Source organism: Epinephelus fuscoguttatus, linkage group LG12 (assembly GCF_011397635.1).
Source record: "Epinephelus fuscoguttatus linkage group LG12, E.fuscoguttatus.final_Chr_v1".
NCBI classification, from domain to species: domain Eukaryota; kingdom Metazoa; phylum Chordata; class Actinopteri; order Perciformes; family Serranidae; genus Epinephelus; species Epinephelus fuscoguttatus.
In genome coordinates this window covers 26,582,297-26,596,349 of record NC_064763.1, presented here as the reverse complement: position 1 = coordinate 26,596,349, position 14,053 = coordinate 26,582,297, and the positions used below count along the sequence as shown (strand labels likewise).

Sequence of the window (14,053 nt, the reverse complement as noted above, 5' to 3'; positions counted from 1 at the left end):
ATTCATCATACTGTAAAGTTGCTGATAGCCTGGAGTACTGTAGACTTGGTAGAGACTGGGGCAAATAAAGGCACAGTTAAGACAAAGCATCAGCCCTTTCTGCTTAATGGACTAACCTGGGAGGGGATCCCATGGTGGACGGGGGCGGTGTAGGGTTGCTCCCAGCATTGTGTCTCCTGCGGATGGCCTGGGTCCTCTTAACACTGCTGACCGAGTCGTGTTTGCCCCCATCCTCCGGAGCCATGGCTGGAGAAGAGTTATCAGTTACATCAATGCAATGGTTTACATTACAGTGTCAATGTACAAGACACAAGCCAGCCGACACCTGCCCATTGCTGGACTTTACTTTAGCCACAGTAACATGTGCTTTTAGAAAGCAGTTATGCAAAGCAGACATTGATAAACAAGCACACTGAATTACTCATTAGTGAGACATTGTGTGACTTTATGTACTAAACTCAGGAAAACTATTAATCAAACTCTGCTTCCTCTACATTTATCCAGGCGTGGCAGCCCCCACTAAGTCCTTGTTAACTGTAAGAATATGGCTTAATGATTCATTAATGTTGACGGTCAGCTGCATTGTAAAAAGAATAAGCTAGAAGAGACAAAAGAATTTATTTAAATATTCAGGGTTTTCCGAGGAAACTGTTAAGTGGAGGCAGCAGGTGGCAGTGCCCTTAAACCTTAACATCATTTTTCATCAATATTTATTTCCTCTCATTTTAGGTGGTGTCTGCTAGAAACCCTGGCATGAATATATACACTTTTGATCAAGCAATTTAAAAATAGTCCAGTTTTGGTTTAGAGTCAGATTCTAAAGGATTTTTAAAATCTGATTTATTCTACTGTTTTATTTCGGTACATTTTTATTCTGGTTCGATCATCCTGGGCTCTGACACTGTTATGATGTTGGACACACATTTATTTACGGCCCTATTTTGTTGTTCATTGGTTTTAGTGTCTTTCTGTATTCTGGCCTTGAAGGAAAGCTTTAAAAAAAAAAAAAAAAAAAAGCTAAATTTGTGCCTTTTTTAATTAATTTACACAGTTGTGCCAAATGTTATGTGAATGCAGTGTTTTATCTGTAAACTGTGATGTGAATAGCAAAAATCTATACAGACTCACGGCACTTAACAGGACTGTTGTCACTCGGGATGGTTAGCTGGCTCTGACTATCTTGTAGCTAATTTAGAGATTGCGTATGACTGGGTGAGACACTGGAAAAAAACACATTTGTTTATGAAGAGATGTGATTTCTGGCTACAGGATGCAAAGCTGTGGAAGTTGAGTGAACAGTGTGTGGATTCTGTCGCATTGCTAACTCTACCTCGCCACCTGTCTGCAAATATCAGGTTGATGTTTTGTCAAAACAAACAGATGAAGATGAATTAGCAAACGTATTTTCAGTTTCTGCCCTGTCTGTGCTCAAATGGGTAATTAAAAGTGGACGTAACATGTTCTGGGAAGAGGTAAGAGTTGTGATAGAGAAGGTAATTTCAAAACAAATTTTACTGGATCCTAAACTTTTCCTCTTGGGCTTATATCCAAAGAAATATAATTACAGTAAATATGAACGAGCATTTATAGATCTCAGCTTGCTCAATGCAAAAAAATGTATTGCATTATTATGGAAAGGGATTTATAGACCAAGTATTACTCAATGGACAAGACAGATGTTATCAAGTCTCCCATTAGAGAGAATAATTTACATATTAAAAAGGCCAAACAGCATGTGTTTAAATTTATATGGGGACCCTTCATAGATTATGTAAAGGATTTAGATTTATCAGATGACGTGAGTGAGTAGGTTCCATGGACGATGCAGTTTTCAAGTTTATAATTTCTTTTCAAATCATTCTGTTTTGCAAATATTTTTTTTCTAGACATCTGGATTTAAAATATGACACAATAAATATACTCCATTTTATGAGTACTATTTTGAGACATGCCATTTGGAGATTTTTACTGGCTTGAACAGGAGCATGACTGTTTTTTTTGTGTGTTACGTATGTTTTTTTTTTGTTGTTTTTTTTTTTAGATAATGCAGCAGGCCTTTATGTTTGCAAACACTGTATGAATGAAAAGAGGCTGTATCTTATAATGTTGAAAAATAAATAAAAATATTGTGGCAAAAAAAGTGGACGTGCTGTACTTAGTTTATGAATGTGATTATAAAGCCAACGCACAGCTGTATGCAATAGCATGTGTTTTATGTATTCTTACATATAGATATGAAAGAAATCCTAAATTAAGTTTCCTGTAACTTTCATTATCTGCATTGTATCCTGGAGGAGTCCCATTGACTTAATTTGGGCCAAAAGGCATTTCGGGAGTGGAGGAACTGTTTTTGTATTTCTAGGAACATACTGTGGTCCGACAACGCCTAATGTCTCTGTCATCTGAGGCCTAATACTGTAAAGCAGTGGTTTCAAACTTTTTGTGCCCAAGGTACACCAAGGGGCAAGCCAAAATCTGAAGGCACACCTGTATTTGTATCTGTGCACAATCGCCTCTATGAGGTGTGTTATTACTCTTAACATGACGTAAATATTTCTTTTTATTTACTAATATCAAACAACAATTGACAACCAACTATTACTCATGAAATATTTTACAAAATGATTCAAGAATTCATTTTAAACTTTTTTTAAATTGCATCAAAGCACCAATAACACATCCATTTTTTACAGTATGCATTTTTTCCAGTTGATCTTTTTTACTTGCACTTATCTGTTATCTTTTCCTAATTGTCAGAAAAGCGATTAAAATAAACCTTTGAATGTCACAATTCATCATTACAAGAGTAGCAACAACAAACAGAGGCTTAGAGGGCAAAGTCAATTTGTTACACAACAAACAATGTCTGTCTTGTAAACAAGCCAATAGGTGCTTAAATTAGGGTTATTGCTTATCTGAGCAGTGGCACTTGTGCCAACTCTTGAAGCATATTCTGACTTAATTAGACATAATTGGACAAGCACCACTCAGGAGAAGTCATAGTTCATAGAAACGACTTCCTACATGGTGCTTTGCTTGGATCACTACAAAGACTTGTGTTCCAGGGAAATCACAGGCAGCGTCGCCCCGAGCAATGCAAGCTCCTGGTAGAGTCTAGCATGGTGGTGAGGTTGAAGGGGAAGGTCAGGACAAAAAGTTACCTGTATTGTGTTGGCGGCACAGCCTTAGTTAGTTTTATTTCTCCTGCCTTCAGTTCAGTGGTAAGGTCAAGACAGTAGACAAAAGAATTGTGATTTCTTTTTTCTCACACTAAATCCAAACATGGTCTGATTCAGCACAGCAAAGCTCACTGCCCAGCACCGCTCTTCAGCAACGCAACACCCTAATTCTGCCAAAGACAGCAAACCTCTCAAGGCTGTCACCATTTCAGCTTTTTTTTGTTTATACAGTGAGGCATTAATGCGGCTTTTGGCCACATCTACAAGGCTGTTTAGTAATTAAAAGTGCTCTTTCTGGCATTGTGTGTTAAATTCACTGTTCTCTACCATTCCAGACAAAAAGGCTCAGAAAGCTTGCATGTTGTGATGTAACAGGAAATGTTTGTCTCTGTTGCCAAAACATTACAAAATAAAAAAAATAATATTTTAGTAGGCAGGCAGCTCCATCTAATCGGTTTGGTGAACTACCAATATGAGTCATAATCATGGAAGTTATTCAGCGCTGATTTAAGGTCAGTCAGCGAAATGTTTACTTTCATGTTTGTGACTCAGACTAACTTTGAAAGGAGACTGACGCTAAATCACACTCTTGTTAATTTGTTTAGAGTCAAGGTCTGTGTCATGCAGCGAATTCCATTCAGTGTGATTTTGTGTCAGCAATGTTTATGCTTCTGTAAATATGATCTTTTTTTTTTTTTTTTTAGTTGTCACTACTGAATTTGTGTTTAATTTGAATTTTGAAACAGTTTTATCACAATTTTCACTAGATATTAATCGTTACCAACTTAAAGCTTAAGTGTTTATGGTCAACCCTTTTCAGCTATTAATATGTGCAGACAAACTTGTTTGTAGGCAAAGTAAAATAATAGGGAATATTCTATTATGTAAAATAAATGATTCACTGTCAACAATATCAGCCAGACTCTTATCTCTGGATGCCTCACATCTTGGCTTCATATTTGGGACTCCTAAGCCTCGATACTTTTCTTAACTATCTGAGCATACTGGAAACATCGCAGGATTCTGCCATCACATGCACTGAAAACTCAGAAGTTAATACAGACACTGACTATAAGATTTTTTTCCAACTCACCTCCTCCCACTGCTCCCTCTTCAACCAGCTCCTCTGCCCTCCAGCCCATCTGGTTGCCAGTCCAAGAGCCCCCGAGAGAATCTAGTCGATGATGATGAGTTCCAGGGAAGCCGTCAGTATGGATGGTGCGAGCTTCAAGATCAGACTTAGAGATGGTGAGAGTGCGAGGTGCAGGGGTGGAGGTGGAGGGCATTGTAAGCAGAGTAGAAGGCAAAGCCGCTGTGTTGCTCTGGCTTCCACCTGCCCCGTCCATACTTAGCACTCTTGCGTGAGTCTTAGCACTCGCAGTGCTAGAAGAGCGCTGAGCAGCGCGAGAATGAGAGGGGCCAGCAGTTTCAGGTAAATCCCCTTCCCTTGGAGTGGGCAGTTGAGCAGCAGGGGGGAGCGGGGATGTAATGCCAGTGTTAGCGAGGTCCGGGGAGTAGCAGGAGGTAGAGGAACTTGAGTCGTCATCGTCGTCGTCGTCATCCGAGCTGTACCGGCGCTGAGAGCCCAGACTGGACCCAGCGCTCATGTCACTGCCATCGTCCTCGTCACTGGAGTCCTCAAACAAACTTTCACTGTAAGCCTTGGCGCCCAGTCGGTTGCGCACTGGGATGTAATCTCTGTGTTGTCTATGATTGTGGTGACGCCTGTAAGAGCCACAGTCAAAACTACTACTTCCCGCTCCAGCTCGCCGTCGTGGTGCTTTCCTTCGGCCAGGCCTGTGCCCCACACTACTGCCGCTGGCCCGCAGCAGCTTTAAGTCTTTAGGGCGCACAACCTGCTGGGTTTGTAGAGCAGGCTGGTCAGACAGTAAAAAGGGGGTAGAGGATATGGGCAAAGCAGGCTCAGAGCAAACGAGACCCAGGGCCAGCCCTGAGGGCACTGAATTGGCCTGCCGAGGTGGGGGTAGAGGAGGAACTTGGACATTTCTGTCTAAATCACAAACCTCTGAGTGGCCACTACTCGAAGGGGAAGAGTTCTGGAGAGGACGGGGCTGTGCAATATCACAGGGTACAGGGGACAAATCCTCTCCTTCAACAAGTGTCCTGTCTAGCCCCTGGCTGAGGGAGAATTCTTTGGAAGGGGAGCGCAGTAGCACACTGTCTGACAGGTTGTCAGTATCACTGCCTCCCTGTCCTGCTGGATCCTCTGAGGGCTCGGGGATGTTAGAGCCTATCGCTGGTGCTGAGGCAGGCGCCTGTCCATCTGCAGGCCGTGGCTGGCTGAATGAAGGACTTTCCAGCTGAGTGGAATCTGTTTTTTCACTGCGGTAACTGCTAACCGTGCTTAGCGTCTCACGGTCTGTGGTGGCTCCACCTGCACTGAAACAGCTGTCCGTGGATCCAGCAGCTAGTGCTACCCCACTGCGGCTGCCTGGGTGCTCAGTCCCAGGTGCAAACGCCACAGGGTCAAGGCCCAAACCCAGGAGATTTTCACTCAGCTCCTCACTTAAGCTGCTCTTTATAAGGGGGCTAAGGGGAGTATCCCCAAGGCTCTCAGACTCAGCAGAGGGGCCAAGGGGAGAATAAGCCCCCAACCCATTGTCCTTGGGACTCTGTTGAGACAGTTGTTCTGGTAACTCCTCCACTTCCTGCAACTGTTCTTTCTCGCCTCCATCTTCTTGACTAGAGGGTGAAGGGGGGATAGACAAGCAGTCTCCAGGTTCTCCAAATCCAGCTGACATTCCAGATACTCCCATGAGACCTGGGAAATCTCCTCCCAGAGCAGCAGCAATGCAGGACTGGACCACACTGGGAGCTCCTGTACAGACAGACAGACAAAAATCAAATTAAAATGCACCAAAGCTCGATTCAAATACACTTTGGAAGGCTTTAACACAGACTAACAGCTGTTGGTATGGAATGGATGCACAACCGTTCATCCTACATTACTAAGAGCCTGCTTTCAATTGAAATTTCTACAGTATTGTAGTCTTTTCTCCTGAGTGTGACTTAATTCCATACAGGTAGGATTAAACAGTGCTCAGTGTTTATGACGCTGATTTTTTGGTCTCTGACTAGAAGCAAACTTACTGATGGTGTCCTGGGACCTCTGGCGTAGGATGTCTCGGTGAGCTGATGTAACAATCACATTATTGCTTCCTTGTTCTCGCATTAGCTCTTTGATATCTGAGGTAAAAGAAAAGAATTCACTCAAACACAGTGTATTTCTAACACAGGCTAAACTATCAATAAACTGGCACTTTAATTTTGTAAGGACAGTAAAAACCTGTCAATACAGGGTTGCAGTATGAAAAAGTACTTACCCTTAGTGCCTCCTGAATCCTCCAGCTGGGGCAAGAACTCCTTCATAATGAGGACAATTTAAAAAACAGACAAAAAAAATTGGTCAGTGCATTAAAACCGTTAAATTATAAATATATATATTAAAGGCCATGACAACAATAGAGGGAGAAGAACAAAGACTGCATGCTACTACAAAATATGGTAATCCTCACCGACACCTGGTTCAATCCAAACAGAGAGTGCTGGGAGCTACAGCGCACCGGGGGTGTTGAGTTGACCTTCCGAAACACTGTCATCTCTACACCAACATGACTATCCCTGTGAAGAAGTGACACATACAGAAAATGAAAAGGATTCAGCATGTTGCAGCATTATGAGTTCATAACTGCGCTCCAAAATCTGCCAGAGAGCATTCTCTTACCTGTGCTGATTCCCATCATGGGCACCTGAACCTTCATCTCCCTCCTCTGTCTTTGGGGCTTCGGCTGTGAGTGAGGCCTGCTTCTTCTCTACAATCTCCCCAAGGTCGAACATAGCATGGAGCCGGTAGTTCACCACCTTAATGGCTGTGAAGAAGACTGCCACTACAGCAGAGTACACGCCTGCAACCACCAAGCTAGGAGGAAGAGCCTGAGAGGGAGTGGAAAAAGACAAAGACAGCAACTGAGGCTAAATGCATAAATAAAACACTGCAGTCCACTTCAAGGAGTGAGTGTCAGGAATTATTTCAGAATGGCTGGCAAACCCAGAAAATCCCAGAAAAGACATCAAACTAAACACAGTGTTATGTACAAAGTATAATGAAAGCAAACTTCCTTTCAAACCTTACTATTTAAAATGAAGTAAAAGTGAAACTTAGCTATGCCCTCTTCAAACTCCACTGACAAAAACAGTGGTTTTACTCTGCTGAGAATGAGAGCTGCCAGTCTACCACTGTCTCAATTGGTAGTTTGTGTTATTGTGTGACTTTGTGAATCCAAACTAACCCTTTAAAACACCAAGGTCACACAATAAAACAAAGTAACTGATCGCGGCAGCAGTAGACAAGCTGCTCCCTTGTTCTGTGAGGTAAAATTGCTTTTTGACAATGAAGTCTGGCTCTGAAGAGAGTATACATACATTTCACAGAACAGTATGTTCAATAGGGGTGCCACTAACGATTATTTTCATTGTCGACTAATCTGTCTGAAAAATGTGTTAAAATGTTGAAAAATGTCAGTCTGTCTCGCCCTAACCCCAAAATTACGTCATCTAATGTCTTGTTTCGTACTCACGCCAAAGGGTTTTAGTTCCCCGTCACAGGAGAGTGTGTAAAGCTGCCAATATTTGAATGTAAGAAGCTGCAGTAAGAGTATTTTGGGGTACTTTTATAGTACTTTTCTATGAAAAATTACTCAAACCGATTAGTCGACTACTAAAATAGTCACCGATTATTTTAATAGTCGATTAGTCATCGATTAGTCAACTAATCGTGGCAGCCCTATGTTCAAATGCATGAGTTTGGGAGGGACTGAGCATACAACTGGATAAATGAGACTTGGATTATATTGCATGCATTGTGTGAGAGTTTGTAAATGGGTGTTTTGATAGAATTTTGCTGCTGTTAAACATGGACCCTCTATGACTTCAATTCGTCAAGAACTTTATTCTTTGTTTTTGGATTCTACGTTCACCATGGAGGCATGGGAGAAAAACAAAGCTTTCATCATGAAAACAACTTGACACACAGGCAGTAATTTATATAGAAATGGTCATTTGAGGGTTGAAGTATTACTTTAAAAGGTTAATATATATATATATATATATATATATACACACATACATATATATATATACACACACACACACACACATACATATATATATATATATTTATTAACAAGGGTCTAATGAAGTTTGGCCATTCCTATCTACAGCAACTATGCAACACAGTGGATTGCATAGGGAAACCACATATATTCAGCTGATTTTAAATAACTTCACAGTTTTACCACATTGGTTGAAACACTTTAACACTTTACTAGGAGGCAAATGATGAAGTTATTAACCACACTGTCAGCTGTGAATGTACATAAGATCTTGCAGACTTTCCTAGTGCAACTACTATGATCTTCCTCAATTACTGCTGTTCTGCATGCACACCATTAAAAAGTACATTTTGATGCACACCCTTTCATTTTCACTTCTACTGACTGGGTTAACTGGGGATGTGTTCTGAACCTGTCTTGTGCTGCTTGCTCTATTGGATTCCTATGTTCTGCTGTCATCAAGATCTTATCGTGAAGCTGATGGCTGAATGTTGACCCAACTCATAGGAATGATGGCAACAAAAACAACATCAAGACTGTTTAGTTTTCCATTAAATGTCACTTCTTTTTTAAATGCTGCAGTATTGGAGCAGGTGTTTGATTCTGAATGTTTGTGTATTCCCTCGTACAGTTTGTATAGTTAAGAGAACTGAATATTAGGTAATGCTACGTGTCAACTATGTACTGTGCAAAAATTGTTTTTTTAGGGATGTGTGCCTGAATTTAGTGGTTCCTTCATTTATGTGGTTAACTTGCAATTAACCTGCTGTGAAAACGTGCTTACCATGTACAGCAAAAAGGGGAAGGCCAGAAGAAATATCCAAAGGTAGAGGTGGAAGCAGTTGGAGAACGTGCTCTGATGTGGGTCCACATACCAGCCTCCTGTGAGCGAAGCCCACACACCCTGCCGCAGTATCTGAAGAGCTTGGGAACCCATCTCCACCTTCGAGTTCAACCAGAAGCTGAAATGCTTCCTTCAAGGCTGTAGCTCAAAAAACTGTGCAGCAGTTCGAGCCACAGTAACTTGTGTCTACGATGGCACTTCCATTGGGGATGGCAGGTTAACCAAGACTGTTTCATCAAGGACAATAGTTCTGTGTCTTGGATATGCACACTTCAGTTGAGGTCAAAAGTCCTTGCATATTCTTGTGCCAGTACGTGCTCTCTCCCTGCACTGACGTTGCCACACTCTAGCCTAATCCTTGCTGGGTAATCAGGAGAGTGACTTTTTGGCACATTGGTAACCCACTGAATGTATGAAAAAACATTCATCTGTAAGAAAGATCAAAACTGGTTTGTATCTCATATGTAGCTACATTTTAATACATCGCACTCCGTGGGGAAAAAAGGAATGCTAAGCAACAATCCATTCATGAAATTACACTGTAAATCACACATTAAGTCTGAATGTTGTGGTAGAAATCTGTCAGCTGTCCACATGCACATATCTATGTGGAGATAAGCACCTTAAAGTGTCTTTTGAGTTTGTTTTGATTCAAGTACTTCCTTATATTCCACATGATGCTTATGAAACTGTAGTTTCCTCTTGATTTCTAGCTGATTATGAATTAATTTAGCAACAGATCACAAGGTAAATGGGGTTATACTTATGTTGAGTCAAACATTATCATTAATATCTATTACTTTAGCTCCCAGTATAATTATTTGACCCGCTATCACAGTAGAGTTGTAGACTTCTTAACTGATCACTAACAGCTCAGGTGAGAATGACTTTAACTGACACAAACGTGACAGTGATTGAATTGAGTGAAGTTTATCTCCTAACCAAGCCAAAGTCACAGGGAAGCTACATAAGATGGTTGATATATCTACCAGGCTACCGACAGAATGACAGAGCTTAAAACCACCTATTCTCATGTTCAAGCCAATGCTGTGCCAGCTAGATTAAGTTTTCCGATTGACATTAGCAAGCTAGCAGACCATTTAGCCTAGCTAACGAATATCTCTGTGCATTTATGATCCACAAAATTCGACCTGTTCAACCACCAACGCCTTCAATCACCTCGGCGAATATAAAAACATAATCGACAGCAGTAACGCACAACAGCAAACAGGCTGACAAACGTTAAACATCATTAGACTGTTTGACGCTAGTTACCGGCTAATGCTAGGCCGCATATATCAGCATTTCAAGCTGGGTAATGTCCCTATCGTTAGCTGGGTAAATGTAACGCCAGCCTACAACAACAAGTTAGCTTAACCGTTGGTAGCTAGGTGAGTGTTAGTTGCTCGTCACTGGCTAATGTTAGCTTGACAGATCTGATAATGGTGCTCACAGTGAAATGTTTTCCACATTTGGAGCAGAGCTTACAATTAGCATTAGTTGTCCAGTTTGCCTCATATCCTCCTTCCGCATCCAGTCCTTGCAAAATCTCAGAGCTTTCCTTCTCAGGATGCTAGCGAGCAAGGCAAGCGCCTGTCCAAAAACTGTAGCTTACTTTTTGTTGGCGTTGGCTAACTTATCATTGTTTTGTCACAGTCCCTTCATCCTCTTTGGCGTTAAAGGCTGCCAGGCATGTAGCGGGAGCGGAGGCCCTCTCTCATGGTGAACGGCAGCTGTTTGTTGGCATAAACGATGCCTATGTTAAAATGTTTCAACAAGCTAGCTAACTGGGTAGCTAGCGCTAGCTAACAACTAGTTGACACACACGCACGGACATACGCATGCACGCACGCACAAAGAGCGATCAAGCGAGGGAGAGAGAGATTCCCATGGCGCTGATTGGCCGTGTGCAATGACGTCATGGGGAGGGCTTGTTTTTTCATCTTTTATTTAAAATGGATCAAAATATCCCAGTTATTCTGTAACATGGTTCATATCTGATTCATATATGCTTTTAAAGAAAATACTGCTTAAATAACTTCGGAGTGTGTGACACTATTAAATAAAATAAAATAAAATAAATAAACAAATAAACTAGAAAAAGAATTTCCTGCAGGAATTATGCTAACAGGATGCTTATAGTTGAAATATCATTTAATCAATCAATCAAACTTTATTTAAATATAGCCCTTTTCATACAGACAGAATGCAACTCAAAGTGCTTCACACAATAAAAACAATAAAACAATACCTTCCACCCCTGCCCCCACCCTTACACACACACACAAACACACACAAACTCACACATAAAGCAGAGACTAGCTGAGAAACTGAGGAAACGCTGTCATAAGTGGGGAAATACCAGAGGCAGTATAAAAACAGTTTTAAAGTCAATAAATAAGTAGATAAATAAATTAAAAGAAATAAAAACAGTGAGAAAATAGAAGGATATGCCAGCTAGAAAACAGATAAATAGACAATAATAATAAATACAAAATAAAAAACATAAAGTTCAATAGGTCTTTAGTTTGCTTTTAAAAGCACCAACACTCTCTGCAGCCCTCAGGTCTTCAAGCAGGCTGTTCCACAGATGTGGACCATAGTTATGAAATGATGCCTTACTGTGGGTTTTTGTTCTAACTTTGGATTTGTTTTAAAAGCCACTACCAGAAGACCTGTGGGTTCTGGAGGCAAATCTGATAAATAGGTAGGACTAAGACCATGAAGAGCTTCATAAACCAATAAAATGATCTTAAAATCAGTTCTGAAGCACACAGGAAGCCAATGCAGAGACCTTAAAACGGGGGTAATGTGTGCTCTCTCTCTCTCTCTCTCTCTCTGGTCCTCATCAGCACATGTGCTGCTGAGTTTTGTAATAACTGTTACTAAGCAATGTAAAAATAAATAAATCCAACAATCTGCACATTTCAATGTCATATGATATGAAAGCTAAACTAAGATAAGATGTGAAAACTTGAATGCATTGGCTAAAATGATGAAAAATCTGGAGGCTACAATGTAAAACTGTTAAAATGGAAGCTGACTTGCATTGCTTTAAGAAGCTAGAGCTGTCATACATTGCTAGAAAAGGTGAAAGCTTAACTGTGATACTGCCAAAGGTTCAAATTAACGAAAAGGCTGAAATAAGACATGCTTTGCATAAAAAGTTTAAAAAAGTTGAATACAAATAGCCATGTCTTTTAAGAGCACAATGTTTTGACATTTGAATGGTTTTGGTAGCAGAAAGTATGCAGAGGTAGTAGTCAATCGAAAAATGTACAAGAGAAGTAGAATTTTTTTTTCCTGTTTAAAGCTTGAATGAGGTCTGTAAATAACAGTATGTAGGAGTAGTAGAGCTTTGGTGGAATGTATTTAAGATTAGAAGATTGTTTTCAATTAAAAAAAAGCTTTAAATCTGATTATATTACAATCTATGGGCTTTTATTTTGAAAATCCAACCTTTTTACCATCAGGGGGCTTTTATTTTGAAAATCCATGCCAGTGTAGATGTAAGGTGTCCAGCACAACTAGGACTGTTTTTATGAATTATGTGACCCTGACCTGCTTGTGACAAGATTCATATCTGGTTCATAGATGTTTTATAGAAAATGCTGCTTTAATAACTTCAGAGTATGTGAAACTATTAAATAAACTAGAACAAGAATTTCCTGCAGAAAATGCATGTGGATGCTGACAGCTGAAGAGAATCTGAAAGTATTGCTGAAAATGCAGAGATATGCAAGATTTTGCCTGAAAGATTTAAAGCGTGAATGCACTGATGACAATACTGACAAACCTGGAAGCTACAATGTAAAACTGTTAAACTGAAAGCTGAACTGCATGACCTAAAGAAGCTACGAGCTGAAATATGTTGCTACAAAAGCTGGAAGCTTAACTGTAATACTGTCAAAGATTGAAATCAACTGAAAAGGCTGGAATACGAAATGTTTTGCGATTTGAAGTAATAAATTGAATACAACTAAAAATGTCTTAAGAACATAATATATTGTTATTTGAATGGTTTTGGTAGCTGAAATTATACAGAAGTAGTAGTCGATTGTAAAATGTACAGGAAGTGTAATTAGAAGTTTACCTTTTTTTTTAACTTGTTAAAAGCTTAAATGAAGTCTGTAAATAATAGTATGTCGAATAGAATTTCAAAGAGGAGTGGATTAAAGATTTGAAGACTGTTTTCAATTTTAAAAAAACAACAACTTTAAATCTGATAATATAACAAACTGTGGACATTTACTTTGAAAATCAAGCATTGTCCAGGGTTCCTTGTTAATCTCCCTTTACCATGTGGGAAATTATATTTTGAAAATCCAGGCCAGTGTAAATGCAAGGTGTCCAGAATCTGACCTGCCTGTGTGAGGCATCATTGAGCAACAATAATAACTTACTATTTTTATATAGTCAGTTATTTTAAAGATAAAATTGTGTCAAAGATAGTGACATTGTGTTAATGTATGCAGCTCCAGTCTCTTGAGCTTTGTGTAACTGGGGGTTACTGACCACAGACAAACTCAAACCGCCTTCACCATCTTGGCCCCATCCTCTGGGTTTTGACAGTTTTACACAGATGAAGGAATTATAATAAAATTAGAACATTTACTCAGACTATTTGTTGTTGCTATGCTGCTTGTTTTCACTCAAACAAAAACCAGACTTACGAAGGCATGTGCAACACTTCCCATTTTTTGTGTAAGCCAGTCCAAATTTCCCCATTGAGCTTTGGTAAGTGTAAACCACAGACAAACAGAGAGACACATTTCTGCTGAAGCTCTCCAGCATGCTGTGTGTATGGCCTCTCTGTTATATTCGTGTAGAGATGTATGGACAAAGAAAAGAAAGCAGTACATGAGCTGACCTCTTAGCTGTCGGAACTTAACAGCGTT

General features: G+C 40.1%; 1 protein-coding gene across 6 annotated transcripts in view; it reads right to left on the bottom strand.

Annotated features, from left to right (window-relative positions):
- The window catches only part of LOC125898193 (pecanex-like protein 1), a 33,576-nt gene extending 22,585 nt beyond the window's left edge, over window positions 1-10,991 (bottom strand). For 3 of the 6 annotated variants that reach the window (XM_049591913.1, XM_049591917.1, XM_049591918.1), the window contains exons 1-8: window positions 10,644-10,991; window positions 9,096-9,583; window positions 6,925-7,133; window positions 6,716-6,821; window positions 6,524-6,563; window positions 6,291-6,386; window positions 4,273-6,018; window positions 117-246 (exon numbers count right to left, since the gene is read on the bottom strand). In XM_049591913.1, coding sequence (XP_049447870.1) covers window positions 117-246; window positions 4,273-6,018; window positions 6,291-6,386; window positions 6,524-6,563; window positions 6,716-6,821; window positions 6,925-7,133; window positions 9,096-9,248 — 2,480 coding nt within the window. In that variant the 5' untranslated portion in view covers window positions 9,249-9,583; window positions 10,644-10,991. Of the gene's footprint in view, window positions 1-116; window positions 247-4,272; window positions 6,019-6,290; window positions 6,387-6,523; window positions 6,564-6,715; window positions 6,822-6,924; window positions 7,134-9,095 lie in introns of all 6 variants that reach the window. The other 3 variants (XM_049591915.1, XM_049591916.1, XM_049591914.1) reach the window with 3 other exon arrangements.
- Window positions 10,992-14,053: the final 3,062 nt, after the last annotated feature.